Source organism: Mauremys reevesii, linkage group 24, assembly GCF_016161935.1.
Source record: "Mauremys reevesii isolate NIE-2019 linkage group 24, ASM1616193v1, whole genome shotgun sequence".
Lineage (NCBI taxonomy): Eukaryota > Metazoa > Chordata > Testudines > Geoemydidae > Mauremys > Mauremys reevesii.
Window position 1 is genome coordinate 10,218,246 of NC_052646.1, and position 17,398 is coordinate 10,235,643.

Consider the following 17,398-nt stretch of genomic DNA (forward strand, 5'->3'; position numbering starts at 1 on the left):
TCCCTCCCTGTGGGCATTGTAAGCCGATCATGCCAACCGGGTTGGGCACATTGGGGCTGCCCAACTGGCTAAAATTTGTCTAAACCCAGCAGAACCACTTCCCAAAGTGTAGTAAACCGGGCGGAAACTCCAGGATAGCTGGTATGGCATAATCGAAAGGCCAACAGGAGAAAGGGGAACCAACGCCTACTGATAATTGTGAAACATGGCCTAGTATAACAGCATATTAGCAATGGAAAATTAATAAAGAGTCTTGTACAATGTAGCCGCACGTAGGTGGGCGCACATGTAGTTGGGAGGGGGCTTGCTGTGCAACTCTATTGGAAGTAGTTGTATTGGGCAATTTGGTAAACAATAAGGCATTATTAACAATTAAGATCCAGACCCCCACCCATAGGGTCAGAAGCAAACTGCATCCTAACCCCTGCCTTTCAGGCCCAGGCAGGCAGACTATCAACGAAAACTGCCCAGAAACAATAAAAGGAAACACCATGTATGAAAAAAACTGAAGTAGCTTGCAAATGTCACAACTGATACTCCCAAATAAGGGTATTTTAAGTAAATGCTAATTTGCGGTTTTAAACTTTATAAGCTCGGTAAAATTTGTAACAGGCAGAGGGGAGTTTTAACCCTCTCCCTGCATGCATGCTTGTACTATAATAAAAGTGCCTCAGTGTGTCTGACCCAAAATAAAGGCGTGGTCAATTTTTCCACAACAATTTGGGGGCTCGTCCGGGATCCACAGATGACATCCCTGGATCAGAGGACCGCGGGCAGTTCCCTTCCAACCCCAGGGCCCATCTGAGAGGTAAGAGACCTTTTGAAATCTCTGCTGCTAGGGGCTTGGAGGAGAACTGGTCCGTAGGCTCTGGCTGGGGTAAGTCATAAGCTGGATCCAACCTTGGGACATGGTCAGACGCACCTGGGGCCCTTGCTAAGGCCTTAATAGACTCGAGCTGGGGTTTGGGAGGGAATGGGAATTTAGGCTGATCTGCAGGCTGAGCTGCAGTCAGTCTCAAGGCAAGGCAGATAGGCTGATCTGTAGGCTGAGCTACAGTCAGTCTCAAGGCAAGGCAGAATTAGGCTGAGTTACAGTCTCAGTCTCAAGGCGAGGTGTGCCGGCAGCCCCTCGGACCATGCTCTTTGGGTCCGGAGAAAACTGATCGCCTATTAGAGCTGGGCGTTCGGCGTCCCGGAGCCACTAGGTTGGGAGGGACCAGGGGTAGTTTCCGCCCTGGCGAGCTGTGCCAGGAAACGTGCCTGTGTGTGTGAGGCCGTGCGGCCTGTGTGTGTGTATAAGGCCGAGCAGCCGGAGTGTTGTTGGTTGTGGAAAGCAAGCTCCACAACCCGCTTGAAGAGAGATTGAAAAGCTTCCCTGACTGGCAGGCTTTGGTAAGTGGCTAACCAGTCAGGGTGCTTGTGTTGTTCCCTATCCTGTGTCCCTTACCCCTCCATATCCCCATGGCCCTGTGACCGCCCTTTGAGCACTGCCTTGTAAAAGGCCACAGAGTCCCTCTTTGTTCCCCCCGGAGCCATAAGCTCCCTTCCCTTCCTCGGAGAGGAGGGAAGCCCCAGGAAACCGTACCGTCAGCTCAAAAGCTACTGCAGCACCGTTGGCTTGAAGGCTGGTGCCCAGGGCTGGAGAGAGACGTACGGGGACCACGGGTTGTTCTGTTAGCCCGCCCCCCCTTGTCCGCCTTCCTGCAGGTTTGCTAGAGGGAAAATGCCTGGGAACCTGCTCCCTTGTGTTCCTGCCATGAAAAAAGGGCAGGCCGAGTTGGGCCATTAGTGTAGAACTGTGGTAACCCCCGAGTTAGCATCCTGGTGTGATTGGCTTGAGTGAAGTGTGCTGTGGTGAGCATGGGGGCCAAAGGATCGAAAGTCCTGCCGGTCCCACCCCAAGGCACGCCTGCTGCTTATATGTACGTACATTATAGGTCGTCGACGTGTAAATATTTAGAAAAATGGAATTGGTATACCAGAAATGATCCAAAACTGCAATTTCCCCTGAAGGGAAGTTTTGACCTTGACGGGATTGTACACCTCAGGGGTGCACTCCTTGTCAACGCCATGCCTGTATTGTGAAGGTTGTTTTGTGTCGGTTATAGGTTTGGGGTTAGAACCCCGAGGTAGAAGTCGCTATGAACCCTGGGAAGTGAGTAACCCGGAGTGGTCCTAGAGAATAAGGTTGGCCAAGGCTCCCGTCAGCAATAGGCAGACAGTGGAGGGGCCGTAAAACTAGCTGTCAGTAATTGAAGCTAACAGCCCGTAGATGTGCCAGTGAATGCTGAAATAATTGAGCGTTACACCCTGACTGCTGGTGAGAGAGGCAAAGGTGTGATGTGTTTTGTTGTATGTTTTGTCCACTGTGCTAGCATGTCTGTTAAGTGTTTTATAGTTAGCCCTTTGGGGATGCCTGTCAGCTAGGTTGTAATTGTCTGCCCGGTATCCGTAATGGGGGCAAAAGGGGAATCTAGGTAGATTCCCATGCCAGAGAAGGGCACTCCTGCCACGTATATATACTCATATTATGGTCCTAGAAAGTAGGCAGGGAGCTGTTGCCCGGCCTCCACTGGCCGAGGGGAAGAAATATCAAAAGATTTGCTTTGTGAATTAAATTGTGCAATCTGTTGTACCCCAAATGGTGTGTATCTGGATGTGTCTGATCCCGCTCACAATGAGGTCCTGGCAGGTTTTCAGAAGGACACTCTGAAGGAGCAGACTGACCCCAGCCCTTCCTCGTTGCAACAGGAACAGCTGGTTAAAGTCTCTCCCTCCCTGTGGGCATTGTGAGCCGATCATGCCAACCGGGTTGGGCACATTGGGGCTGCCCAACTGGCTGAAATTTGTCTAAACCCAGCAGGACCACTTCCCAAAGTGTAGTAAACCCTCTCTCAAACTAGACCGAGAGAGGAATTTTACTGTGCTGTTCATGCTGTTGTTTTCAGTGCTGAGGGGTTGTCACCGGCTCAGAGAAGGATTGTATTAAGTCTAGACATATAAAAATGTTATTAATAAATAATATGCATCAAAATGTGATGTGTGTATGTAAATAGATAGATGGGGGGTTAAGTCAAAAGCCCGCCCTCCTTGTTAAATTGGTAGTGAAACAATGCCTGTGCCCATGAAAAGAAAAAAATGTAGCAAGAAAAAGGATCGGGCCCATACAAGCAGGCAACCGCAGTTTGAGGAAGTTAAAAGAAGGAAAGTTAAAAGTTAACTCTATAGTTATTGGAGAAAATTAAGCAGTAAAACTATGTATAAATATTAAAAGAAGGTGTTATGAAAAGAAAAATCTTGGTTTCTTTGCAGTCATTCCTTTGGGAGTGTCTGTGAATAATCCAGGCAAGAGGTTATATAAGTAAAAATCATTTGACTGTAAAAGATAGTCAATTTTGTTAAAAACACGTATGGTGGGTACAATCTTTCTTTTATAATAAGTTGGTGTTGTTTTGGGGTTGTAAAAACAAACAAAAAGAAACTAGTATTAATTTTGGTATTTAATATTTGATTCTTAAGGTAATTTAATGTGTTAAAAAAATTTGGTAAGAGATTTTAAATCTGTTTTGGTAACAAATAGCAAATAAAAGCTGTAGTAAGTACCCCCACACTAAGCCTTAAGGTGGCTCTATGCAATCAACGGTTATGTTGTCAAAGGAAAGCCAAAATGGCTTGTGTTTTCCATTTAAAAATCAACATGTATTTAAGAACAGAAGTTAAAAGATAGAAACCATTAAAACCTGACCTGTCTATAAAACAAATACAGGAAAATATGGGGAGTAATTTGAGTAATTCCTCAGTTTTGCCTGCAATCAGTAAGGGTATTTATAAAGGAAAATTATTTAGATTAATTTTATGTTTGAATGTTGTAATTGTAAGTATGTGTTAGTTTTAGTAAAGTATTTGTGAGCAAAGGAGGGATGATTACACTGGTGTCACGACACTAGTAGTACACAATAGTGGTAAGCCAGTCCGGACTAACCGGCAGCTCACCCCACTCTGTGGGGCCTGTCTGTGAATATCTGGATTGACTTTATCAACATGCCAAACGGTTGCTCATATAAATATGTGTCTGTATAGTCTCTGGATAAATTGGAGCCTTGCCTTGTGCAGAGGCTGCCTCCATCACAGTAGCAAAGAAATTGTTTAGGGATTTTTATTCATGATTCGGTCTCCCTGTTTCTATAAACAGTAACCGAGGTATCCACTTTATGGGTCAGGACATGCAGCAAGTCTGCAAGACTCTCCACATTAAGCAGCATTTACATTGTGCTCACCACCCTCAGTATGTAGGGACAGTGGAACGGGAAAAGGGGAACTTGCAAACAAACTAGCCAAACTGTGTAAGGAAACAATCTTTGACATAGATGCATTCTATGACAAGGTAGATAAAATGCTAGTTTCTGGAATCTGCCACAATACTCATGGAAAAGTCTGTTTTCCTGCCTAGAGGCCATCCCTGTAGCAGATAACATCACCTGTACCTTATTACAGTATTCTCCCTCTCGTACTACAAACCCAGAGGCATCGCAGGAAGTTGTCCACGTATATAACCAATAGCTGTGGTATAGCCCCTATAGAAAAGAGACCCAGAGGGATTCAAATAAATTATACTTAATGCCACGTTAGGAACTATCAGGTTTACTTTACCGTTAACTCCCTTTCAAATTGCCGCTATTTGTCCAAGTATTTGTGAAACCCAACAGCCTGAAGGTAAATTAGGCCAACTGGAAAAGTATACCCAGTATTATTTCTGGGGCGCAGTTAACTCAGGTGTAGGCAGGAATGGGTGGATTGCACGTTATTTCAGCCCTTAGTTCTATGACCCAAAAGGTATTAAGAGGTGGTATTAAATAGTACCATCTGACCTGTGGTCATGAAGGCATAATTGGAAATTCTCTGGGTAATTCGTGTGCATTCACAGTACTCCTTCCAAGCATATGGACCAGTTAAAGAAAGTGTGAGCTTCCACATACCGAATCCTGCCAGGCCCGTGGGAAGCATGCATATGAGATTGGGTATTCGCCAAGACATTTGGGAAATCAAGCCACCTGATATGCCTAGCCCATTACATTATCAAAACCCTCTAGCCCTCCATACCTCTAGGTACATATAGTGGGGACTATCAAAAGGAGGGTTGTCCATGCATATTTGTTTTTTGTTATTGTTGTTGTAAAGCTTGTTGTCCCTGCCCTATATTTGCTTTGTTTATGCCACTTTATTAAGTGGCCCTTGTTCCCTTGAGGGAAATAAATCCCTGTCTGCCTGAAACCCTGGAAGCACCCTATAAAATGAGCCTACAAGTTTTGAGGTCCAGGCCTTAATTAATATTCACATTGAGGAAGTTGATGCCATTGATTTGGCATCAAAAGGAGGGAATTGTTAGGGATTTTAAGGGGTCCCACTTGCCCCAGACTGTGTCCCGCTTGCCCCATGTTGAATTAGCTGAGCATAATTAACATTAGGCCATTATAGGTCAGCTTGATATTAAGACATAGGATAGCTGGTATGGCATAATCGAAAGGCCAACAGGAGAAAGGGGAACCAACGCCTACTGATAATTGTGAAACATGGCCTAGTATAACAGCATATTAGCAATGGAAAATTAATAAAGAGTCTTGTACAATGTAGCCGCACGTAGGTGGGCGCACATGTAGTTGGGAGGGGGCTTGCTGTGCAACTCTATTGGAAGTAGTTGTATTGGGCAATTTGGTAAACAATAAGGCATTATTAACAATTAAGATCCAGACCCCCACCCATAGGGTCAGAAGCAAACTGCATCCTAACCCCTGCCTTTCAGGCCCAGGTCTGTTAGCAAAACCCAATTGCTATATAGAACAAAGGTTAACTTCTGCAATTCTTGTCTGTCTATATCAGGGGCATGAGGGGGGGGGGGTGATGAAGAAACCAGAGAAAGGGGAACTGAGGGAAGCTCAGCTAGAATGCTGAGCCTTATCCAATGCAACCGCAAAGGAGGGGTCTTACAGGCAGGCAGACTATCAACGAAAACTGCCCAGAAACAATAAAAGGAAACACCATGTATGAAAAAAACTGAAGTAGCTTGCAAATGTCACAACTGATACTCCCAAATAAGGGTATTTTAAGTAAATGCTAATTTGCGGTTTTAAACTTTATAAGCTCGGTAAAATTTGTAACAGGCAGAGGGGAGTTTTAACCCTCTCCCTGCATGCATGCTTGTACTATAATAAAAGTGCCTCAGTGTGTCTGACCCAAAATAAAGGCGTGGTCAATTTTTCCACGACACTAGGGAAGAGGAGGAGCTGCAGGCAGGGGCTGAGGGGAAGGTCTGGGTCAGGCCATGGGGGAATCCCAAAGCTGGTAGCTCAACATTTGAGTGAGCATTTGGACAGTTTTGGCCACTTTGATCACCTCGGGCAGAGCCTTTGATATCACGTCTGTTGTAGGGGACACTCCTGCAGTAGCCAGAGAGATTGAGGGGCCATCGCTAACCTTTGTAGTTTTGCATATCACTCACCGCCCCCCATCACACATCCCTGAGTCTCCTGGATGAGCAATCTAACAATCCTCAGGGCATCTGTTAACTTCACATGCAATCCCACTAGCTAGATGTCTTCACTGAAACCACCAGCTGGTTCTCCACCCCTCCCACCCCCCAGCGCTTGATGCAGTTCCTGGAGCAGCCAAAGTCGCTGCTGCAAGCCAAGTCAGGGCCCACAGGGATATCATCCATGCTGGGACTGCTTGCTTGCTGGCATGCAGTGCTCCTGCTCAGCAGAGCCAGAGACCCCCGCAGACTTCCTGCAGGCCTGGCAACTAAATTCTGATGCAGCCCAGTCCCCACAGGCTTACACGTGCATGAGGGCAGATAGGAGGACGCTGAAGGCATGGTGTGCTGGAAGGATGCTCCTGGAAGCATGGTCAGACAAGGGACTCACAAAAATCACTCCACCTCCAAGTCCCAGCTGCCAGCCTTGCTAAGGCACATCACCCTCCCGCCAACCTTGCTGAGGCACATCACCCTCCCGCCAACCCAGCACATCCGACTATTCTGCCTCCTGGCAGCGTTGTTCTGACAGCAGCAACTCTGTTGCTAGCTCTATGGAGGCAGAGTGCTCAGCTGGATGGGCAGAGCGGGGGAGTCCATGGTGGTGCTGGCTTTCGACTTGTCTGCTCAGCAGGTTGAAGCCAGAATCACAGCAACCACAAGCTCATTTTCCCAGGATCCCACCCACAAGGTGCTGGGTTCTCATGGAACAAGGAGGCTGGGGGCAGCTTGGGGCAAAACCACAGAGCACCAGGGCTCAATGGGGAGCCTTCGGCCTAGATTCCTCCATGGAAAGTAAGGGCTGGGGCAAGATGGGAGAAAGCCCCCCTCCCCCTTGAGGAAGCCCCAGATTGCATCAGATCAGGCACTGCCACTCTCTAGCAGTCTGCAGTAACGAGGCTCATCCACCCCAGCAGGCCTGGGAGCAGAGCACAGGGAGGAAGGCAACTCAGAGTGCTACCCGCCACGCTCAGTAGATGTCAAACAACAATTACAGCAGACACCTTCTTGTCGGGCCTGCTCGGAGCTGGAGGCGGTACCTTGCCCTGGGGTGGGCTTCCAGCTGCTGGGACATCCTGGGGGTGCACGTACTCGGAGACCTGAGGATCAGGGGTGTGAGTCCTGGTGCAGCCCTCAGTGCGGACAGAAAGCAGCGTGCCAGTGGGCCTCCCATCCAGCCCAGGAGACACATTGACCCTCCTGAGCGAGGAGCTCCGCTGGAGAGCCAAGGGCCCGAGGCCCAGCTTCTGGCTGCAGGATGGGCTGCGGTCCCGGAGCACCAGGCGGCTGAGCACCATGCTCAGCTCCTCCCCTCGCCCCCCAGCTTGGCTCAGGTCCCCAATGCTGATAGATTTGGAGCGGGCAAGGTTGTTCCTCCTGCGCTCAGAGTCTCGTTCCACCAGCAACACTCCTGATGGGAGGGAGAAGGAGGCGCTGCCTGACATGGTGCCAGGCTGTGGGGAGTTGGGCACCTTGACCGCATGGTCAGCCTTCACTGGCCCTCGCCTGGGCACCGAGCCCCGCAGCTGGTCACTGCGCTTCGAAGCACGACCCCTTTCAAGCTCCTGCTTCTTCCCCCGATCATCCAGTGGGCTGGGCCGGGGAGGCAGCGGGCGAAGCTTGGGAGCCATGGAGAGCCCATTGGCCAGTGCAGGGGAGACTGAGGCGTGGCGCTCCTGGCTCACGGCCCGGTGTCCGTTCAGTAGCTTGGTGGTGGCCTTGGGCTGCGATGTGATGACCTGCTCTCTAGCCCGGCTGACCCGGTGTTCAGAGGCCTGGGGCATCGTAGAGACGACGGAGAGGAGAACCCTGGGGAGACAGGGAGAAAGACAAGTCAGCATGGCGGATCAAAGCCAGAGTCACTCAGATGGAGCCCAGCTACCAGGAGGCAGGACTCCAGGCTGCGAATCCCAGCTCCAGGAGGGCAGTGTGGTCTAGCGGGTTCAGCAAGGGAATGGGAGACCAGGCTCCTGGATTCCAGCGCCGACTCCCTGTGTAACTTGGGTGGATTCTCTGTAATTCAAAGCTGGCTAGCTGCGTTATGGGAAGCGGAAACCTTCCTCTGCAGCATCAGGTGCTGGCCACGGCTGAGGCGCAGATGCTGGGCTGCAGGGCCTGGGGCTCTGAGGCAGCACAACTGGACATACCTCTCACAAGCTGCGAGCGTCTCTTCCCCTCCGGCACCAAGCTCACACCCCTCCACGGTGGCTGTCCAGGTGGAGATTCCCATTGGCTGAGGCCCTAGAACACAAGACAGGATGATCCAGGGACAGGCTCCCATAGCGGTTTCATCCAGGACTTCTGGTCCGTGTCACAAGGGAAAGGGAGGAAGGGTCTGCAGTGAGACAGGCCCCATCGGACTCCACCCACCGGAGTAGGATACTGCACACCTGGGCAGGAAATGATGCAGTATCCTCAGGAGGGCAACAGGTGGTGCTGCTAGTGAAGAGAGAAAGCTGGGCACAGGCTCTCCCTAACCCACAATGCGCCAGCACCATCACACAGCTGAGCCAGGAGTGCCTGCTCCTAGCTAGAGGCAGCATCACGCCATCTACCCCCCTTTCTGCTCTGCTTCGAGGACAGTCTCCTGAGACGGCCTTTTACTCCCCTTTCAGCAGGTTTTCAAGGGAGAGAGTTAATGGGCTCTGGTGCCTTCCAGCCAAGACCACCAAGCTCCAGGCAGGTGTAACTAAGGGTATGTTGATGCTGCAATGAAAACCCCCGGCCGGGGGAACCAGGCGGCAGAACCAGCCGGCCTGTGCCAGCTGACTCAGGCTAAGGGGCTGTTTAATTGCAGCGTAGATGTTCAGGCTCGGGCTGGAGCCCTGGCTCTAGGACCCTGCGAGGTGAGAGGGACCCAGAGCTGAGGCTGCAGCCCAAGCCCAAATATCTACACCGCAGTTAACAAGCACTTAGACCGAGCCCTCTGAGCTCAAGTCAGCTGGCACGGCCAGCCACGCGTGTCTAATCACAGTGCCGACATACCCTCCGCGGCCATGCCGCTAACTGCAGCTAGGTGGTCTGTGCAGAAGGAGCCACTGCACCACGAGGAGGATCAGTGGGTGCCTTGTGTCAGTCTGACAGAGAGGCCAAGGGCTGAATGGGCCCTGGTGACCAGACCGCAGGGGTCTCTCCATGGCATGGCTAAGGCACGTCAGAGGTCCCAGTTTGCTCCCCTGCCACCTGGTTCCCAGGCTCTCCAGTCAGACCTTTCCCCACAGGGTGCTGCTGTCAAACCCTCTCACTTCTCACGCTGAACTACAGAGGTGATTAGGGTGAGTCACTGAGCCTCTAGTCAGGACGCGGGTTGCCAGTTACTCCCACCAACCGCCTCTGGCAGGGGCTGGGCTTTGCCACTGCAGAGCTCATAACCAGAAACAGTGCTCATATCTGGCAAAGAAACTTACTGATTCCCCACCCCCGCTCTCTAGAACAGGGGCCCTGGCCCATTCCTGCCTTCTGGCATCCAGCACACAACAGTGGAGAGGGCACAGACCCCACACAATGAAGCCAGCCAATACCTGGCATACCGGATCGAAGAGAGCTAGAAGCCTTAATTAGGGTCCATCAGCACCATCCTGTACACTGTCATTAACTGGCTAATCTGTATGCATAATGCTACCATCTTCTGGATGGAATCAGACCTACTCAGCTGTGTGTCATAAGTCCGACATTTCTAAAAGCTAATGGGGATTCCCTTTTAACTCAAACAACAGAGGTCTATGCTTTTGGAGCAGGAGAATCAGTGTTTTTTCTATCCCTGATGTCATCATGAAGTTCCTACCGGTCCAGCATAATGGCAATTGGGAAGCCACAAACGTGTCACAATAGCAAATCCCCGCAATACATATTGAGATAAGAGGAGCACGATTCATTTGCGATTTGCTTCAGGAAAATCAGCACAGGCCCCTGCTACTGCTCAATGGCCTCAAGACAGAGTATGTGGCATTTCAGAAAGGGAAAGCACAGGGGAGTGCTATGAACTGGGACACCAGGCCAGGGCTTCAGAGCAGCTGGCCAGTCAAAGCCAAGTCATGTGACACTTCCCCTTGCAAGTAGGATGGCACAGTGTGCAGATTCTGCCCATCCAAGCATGGCATTGGTCAAGTTGCCAGGAGCCCAAGGGCTGCCCCAAATTTGTGTAAAATGGAGAAAGCTGCATCCACCTTCCATCTTATACCTAGAGGTGCAGCCCACAGCGACTACAGATCCCAGCATGCAGTGCTCCCTTTCAATCTAAGCAGCCATGCTGCATGGCTGGCTGGGACCAGTAGTCTCTTCAGGCAGCACTTCCACGGACAGCGCCAGACAGCAAAGACTTTTCCCAGACAGCAAGGACTTTTCATCTCCAGAGGCAATCTCTGTACGGATCACTCAAATAAAGAAAACTTATTTTCAAAACTTTCTGTGGTGCTTCCCCACCTGCCACACTCACCTCCGTCATTCCTCATCCTACCCAGTTCACACACCCCTTGTTGCCAGCCAGCCAGCCTGCCCCTTGCCTGAAGGGAGAGAACCCAAGTACAAGGGGCAGGGCAGTGTCCTTGTGCAGAGCCCAGCTACTGATCATTCCAGCCTTCCCTCACCCTGCCCCCCAAACCACATCTACTCTATGTGACCTCCAGCTCCCTAGAGACCCCCTACAGCCCCAGCCCCCTATACACCATTCCATAACCCTATGCAGAGGCATCTATCCATCATCCCACAGCCCCTAGAGAGAGCAATCACCCATTATATATATATATATATATATATATATATTACACCCCCATATGGAGGCCCCAAACCTCAATCCCCTATATACAGCCCCCTATATATACACATTATCCCCTATATGCAGGCTCCAATCCCCTAGAGTAACCCCCTATATACAGCCTCCCATACATACATTATCCCTTATATGCAGGCCCCAAGCCCCTATAGAGTAACTCCCATATACACATTACACCCTCTATGCAGGCCACAGCCCCAGGAGAGTAACCCCCATATACGGCCCCCCTATATACCTCACCCCCATCCCTACAGCCCGAGGAAACCCCCGTAACCCCACATACCATGGAGGGTGCCCACCCCCTCCGAGGCCCTGGGGGGTGGGTCGGACCCTACCTCCTGCAGGACGCCATAGCAACAACTCCCGCACCACAAGCCGCCATCTTTGTTTCTGTCCCCGCTGCCCGGCTACGAGTTACTTCGGTCGGCTCATGGCGCATGTGCTGCCATCCGCAGCCTTCTCCTTCTAGGCCCAGTTTGCGCGTGCGTCACCGTCCTGCTCTAGTGACACATCCCCGTCGCCATGGAGGCAGAGAGGCGTCCCCCCCCCCCCCCGTTAAAGAGACAGTAGCACCAACAGGGAAAGTTACTGTAGGAAAGCCGAGGCTCCGGCTGCTGCTGTTCAAGGGGACTTTGGCACCCGATTATCTGTGCTGGGGGCACGGGATATACCACACCCACTGGGGGGACGCCTGGGCTGGGGGGCACGGGATATACCACACCCACTGGGGGGACGCCTGGGCTGGGGGGCACGGGATATACCACACCCACTGGGGGGACGCCTGGGCTGGCGGGGGCAGGGTAGGGGACATAGCACATCCCCTGGTGGGGACCCCTGTTCTTGGGGGTAGGGGACACAGCACGGTGCTAACCCTAACCATGTGCCCTGGGGACCCCTGTGCTGGGGTACTGGACATACCACATCCTGTGGGGCCCCCTGTGCTGGGAGGTACGGGACACACCACATCTATGCTACCAGGGTTGGGAGATGCAGCACTAGATGTGTAAGTACAAGGGTTAAGCCAGCCTGCCCACTGGGGACGTCTCTTAGCATACCTATAGGGTACATTGGCATATCCTGTACCCCCTCCCAAATGCAGGGGTCCCCAGGGATACGTGGGGAAATATTACACTAAATGTGTGCGTGGCTGAGATCCGCTCATGGCTGAAAAAGAGCTGGCTGAAGCTGAATTCAAGGAGGACAGAGGTGGTGCTGGTGCAGAGGACACTGTTTTGCAGAGTTTGCAGCCATGGTGCAGTCTCCTTTGACTGAAGGGTCACATCTGCAATTGGCTAATTCCATCTGTCATGTTAGGAATACTCTTGGGTTCCTTGCTGATGCTGAGCCCTCACCTAGCAACTGCCCAAGTAACACTTTCCACCATCTCTGGTTGGCTGGGACACTCTGTCCCACCTTGGCAGATGATGACCTGACCTAAATTATTCAGGTCTTCATCACCTCTCAGCTGTATGGCAGACATGTGATAGGCTGGGCATGAAGCCTTTGGCACTCAGGAAACTCCAACTGGTACAGAACATTGCAGCCACGTCTCTTCAGCAGCACAGGCTGCTACAAGCACATCAGATCCATCCTCTGCTCCCTATGCCGGCTGCCACAGAATAACAGACCAAGTTCAAGGTTGCGGTCTTTTATCTTCAAAGCGCTCCATTCCCTGGGCCCAGGATACTTACAGATTGTTAAGAGCTCCAGGACGAAGACCGTGGTCAACAGCTTCACTCCTCTGGCTCAGTGGAACTCTCAACTATAAGAGTAAAGCCTGTCTAGGCGGGAGACAGAACTTTCTCCTGGGCTGGCCTGAGACTGTGAATTAATTACCCTGAGAACTAAGAACCGTCACAAATCATGTCACTTTCCACTCCAAGTGCGAGGCATATTTCTTTGCCCCGCCTTCTCTAACAGAAACACATGGCAACAGGTATAGTTATAAATGGTAATAATAGTAACCATAAAATAACATTTAAAAGAAAGCCTATGAAAACAAGACTCCTCTGCACATGCTTCTCCTTCTGGGCAGAGAAGGAAAGACCAAGCAACAGTCACACATGTCGGTTACAGTGCAAACTTCTGATGCTGATCAATGCTGTTTCATATTTCTGTGTGTTATAATTCTAAAGAGCTCATGCTGCTCCCCCCCCCCAATCAATATCCCTTTGTACCACACTGAAACAGCAGCATATGGGGGCTGTGAAATTGGTGAAAAGCCTTTCCCCCGTTCCACAAACACTGCCCTGCAGACAGTTATCCCCATTATTGTGAGATTTTAACACTATCAGCACTTTCTGTAACAAGGAGGAGGGGGTGTGCTGTGGGAAGGGGGTGTATTGCAGGGGAGGAGGTGATCCATAATGCAGCCATTCAGAATGGATGTAATGCTTTTTCTCTGTTTTATACACACAACTTCAGTGGCTGGAAGCTGAAGCTAGACAAATTCAGATGGAAATAAGCCGTACATTTTTAACAGTGTGAGTAATTAACCATTGGAACAGTGTACCAAGATTTGTAGTGGATTCTCCATCACTGGCCATTTTTAAATGATTGATTGTTTTTTTAAAAAAAACAACACGTGCTCTAGTTCAAAATATGTTATTTTGGGGCAGGTCTCTGGCCTGTGTTATCCAGGAGGGCAGACTAGATGATCACCGTGGTCCCTTCTGGCCTTGGAATCTATAAATCCATGAAAACGGGTCTGTATGTTACCATGGAGAACTCCTGCTTGGTGATCCCAGACACAGCTGAAGATGCCATAGAAAAACCAACTGCTTCTTCAAGGAACTTTTCTTAGGAGTTTGTGCTAGTTAAATAAACTGACAATTTGCCATTGTCTTTCCCATTTGTTAGTTTGCAGCCACACAATCAGGTTCCCGTATTTCCAGTATGTTTGGGTGCATGATGTAGCTTTGCAATAAAACACTGGCTGGTTTGAATGTATCTATGCTTCAAGTGGCTTATCTGTGTAATAGGATCCATGTTGAGGGAAGTTCTCTGGCCTGTGTTCTGCTAGTGCTGGAGGTCAGGCTAGATGATCACAATGGTCCCTTCTGGTCTTAAACCAAGAATCTCAGTTACTTTGAATATCTGTTTAGCTGATTTAGGAAGGGAGAGGAATGGGGTACAGCAGTGGCTCTTAACCTTTCCAGACTACTGTACCCCTTTCAGGAGTCTGATTTGTCTTGCGTACCCCCAAGTTTCACCTGACTTAAAAACTACTTGCTTACAAAATCAGACAAAATACAAGTGTCACAGCCACACTAGTACTGACAAATTGCCAACTTTCTCACTTCTACCATATAATTATAAATCAATTGGAATATAAATATTGTACTTACATTTCAGTATATAGTATACAGAGCAGTATAAACAAGTCATTGTCTGTATGAAATGAAATGTTGCCTGTTGTAAAACTAGGCAAATATCTAGATAAGTTGATGTACCCCCGGAAGACCTCTGCATATCCCAGGTTGAGAACCACTGGGGTATGGGTTGGTGGCATGTGTGTGTGTTTATGGCTTTAAAAGTAAGCTAACTAGTGTCATGTGAAAACCTGGACATTTTCTCCAATTCCCTCCCCCTTAGACAGGGTGAGCACCTGCATACACGTAGTGATGTTTATTTTGCACCAGTAAAAATAAAATGATTTTAATAACATTATCCTGTTTGCGTGGCTTTTAACTGTAACAATTTAAAATGTAGCTGTATTACAAGTGCTTTCTCCATCAATGGGTATATGGGGTTAATTGGAACATAAAAAAGCATATATACGTTGACAATACGTGTGCTTTCGTTTTGGCTTTAAAATCAGGTATAAAGCACTGGTCTGATGTGAGAAAATTGATACAAAAGTCCTTTCAGGACCCACATCCCTCAAGTTCCTGTGGCCAAAGGGCTAGAAACATTATCCTGCTGTGTCTGAAATGAACTAAAGACGGGCACCTGTTTGGAATGTTTGTGGCTGCACCCACCACATGCATGTTAACACTCTGATTGCAAAAACATAAACCATCTACAGAGGGAGAATACCAGAACCAAAAGAAATGGAGTGATCTACTGCCTGTATTAGATGAGCAGTTGACCTGTTTGAGGAAAGATGGGGAAAATGGGATGATCTGATTTAAAAAATTGATTGACAGAACTTTTACAAATCCCTGTGAGTATCTACTTGAACACACAACTACAGCACCTCCGTGCTGCCATATTTCCTATTTGTTGTATTGGTTTCCTCTCTTTTTATACTTAAGGATGCCAACACTTCGGTTTATCTTTCAATACAAAGCCCACCCTTTGCTTTCTAAGAAAAAATGTATAATAAAAATATAACACTTATCTCACAGATTATTAAAAACCCCTTTTACAACATCTCAGGGCGGCCTTTTACTTTCTTTTCAAATATTCATGTGGCGAAACATACTGGGGAGGTTTTGGTAACGCCTAATCTACCCCTGTGCCTTTTTCCTTTATTGGGCTCTTTGCAAGTATTTTAAGACTCCCCACTCTTTTGTTTTGTTTTTTTTTTACATTGGAGCTTTTCTCCCTGTTTTCTCTGCAGTTCTTTATCACTTCTAGGGATAGTGCTATGCATCACTCATGGGGGTAGGGTGCTGGGCCATACCCCAAATGCCTCTCTAGGTAGGGAGGGTAGACTCTAGAGCAGGGGTTCTCAAACTTCATTGCACCGTGACCCCCTTCCGACAACAAAAATTACTACACTACCTCTGGAGGGGAGACCGAAGCCTGAACCCACCGGAGCCTCACCGCCCCTAGATGGCAGAAGGGCCGAAGCCCAAGGACTTCAGCCCCACACAAGGGGCCTGTAACCTGAGTCCCACCGCCCAGGGCGAAAGCCCTCAGGCTTCAGCTTCAGCCCCAAGCGGTGAGGCTCGGGCTTCAGCTCCAGGCCCCGGCAAGTCTAACACCAGCCCTGGCGACCCCATTAAAATGGAGGCACGACCCCCAGTTTGAGAACTGCTGCCCTAGAGGACCGGATCAGGCCCATCTCCAGTTATTCATGAGGGAAAGCGCACTGGAGAGATTTGTTACCATTTACAAACAGGCACTTCGCCCCATAATGTTTATTTGCACATCATTTAAAACACATTTCTCTCTCTCTCCATTTTCACTTTCTCACCCTTCCCCGCCCCGTGTTTCTTTCCCCTCCCTGGGGCTGGTGCTACTTACCAGCCATGGTTTTGCAGTCCTGAGCCTCACACTACCTGTAATCACCTCCCTCCCTAGGCGAGGTGAGCCGCCCACTCAGGGCACACAGGGTTAGGTCAGGCCCCAGAAGGGAAAGAGTGAGGTTGTAACATCGCAGTCGGGATGTCGTCATTTCCGGTGACATCAGTCCAGTGACATCATTACTCCAAAGACGTCATCACCCCCCTGATCTCTCTTGCTCAGTCTCGTCTCACCCGTCAGCCTCCTTTTGACAGAGGCTAGAGGCATTAGTGATGTTTGCAAAGGAGCTGATGGCCTGCTCCGCACACAGCGTTTGTGCTGGTACGGCACCTCAGGCGGTGTGGTGCTGCTGTAACCCACGCACCTTCCGGATGTGCTGTTCTGTCCTATCTAGTGGCACCGGGACCCCTTAGAGAGAGAGACAAAATGAGTCTGCTCTACAGCCTTAGCTAACAGCCAGGATTATTTATTAGGGGTATTACAGTAACTCCTAGGAGCCCCAGCCTGTGCCAGGCACTGGGTATTATTGTTAGGTAGATACATTAAACAGTCACCAGGAGCAGATGGTATCACCCAAGAGTGCTGAAGGAACTTAGATATGAAATTGCAGAACTGCTAACCGTGATAGTAACTATCACTTAACTCAGCCTCTGAAGCAGATGACTGGAGGATAACTAATGTGATTCCGATTTTTAAAAAGGCTCCAGAGGAGATCCTGGCAATCACAAGCCTGTAAGCTTAACTTCAGTACCAGGCAAACTGGTTGAAACTATAGAAAGAACAGAATTATCAGACACACACGGGAACACAATATGTTGGGGAAGAGTCAACACGGCTTTTGTAAAGGACAATCGTGCCTCACCAATCTATTGGAATTCTTTGAGGGTGTCAACGAGCAGGGAGACAAG

The 17,398-nt window shown here is 49.5% G+C and overlaps 1 protein-coding gene across 5 annotated transcripts in view; it reads right to left on the reverse strand.

Moving 5' to 3' along the window:
* The window catches only part of USP21 (ubiquitin specific peptidase 21), a 37,508-nt gene extending 25,719 nt beyond the window's left edge, over window positions 1–11,789 (reverse strand). The window contains exons 1-3 of one of the 5 annotated variants that reach the window (XM_039513054.1): window positions 11,633–11,789; window positions 8,674–8,767; window positions 7,522–8,335 (exon numbers count right to left, since the gene is read on the reverse strand). In XM_039513054.1, the coding sequence (XP_039368988.1) occupies window positions 7,522–8,335; window positions 8,674–8,756 (897 nt within the window). In that variant the 5' untranslated portion in view covers window positions 8,757–8,767; window positions 11,633–11,789. Of the gene's footprint in view, window positions 1–7,521; window positions 8,336–8,673; window positions 8,823–11,580 lie in introns of those variants that run through there. The other 4 variants (XM_039513053.1, XM_039513056.1, XM_039513055.1 and 1 more) reach the window with 4 other exon arrangements.
* Window positions 11,790–17,398: the final 5,609 nt, after the last annotated feature.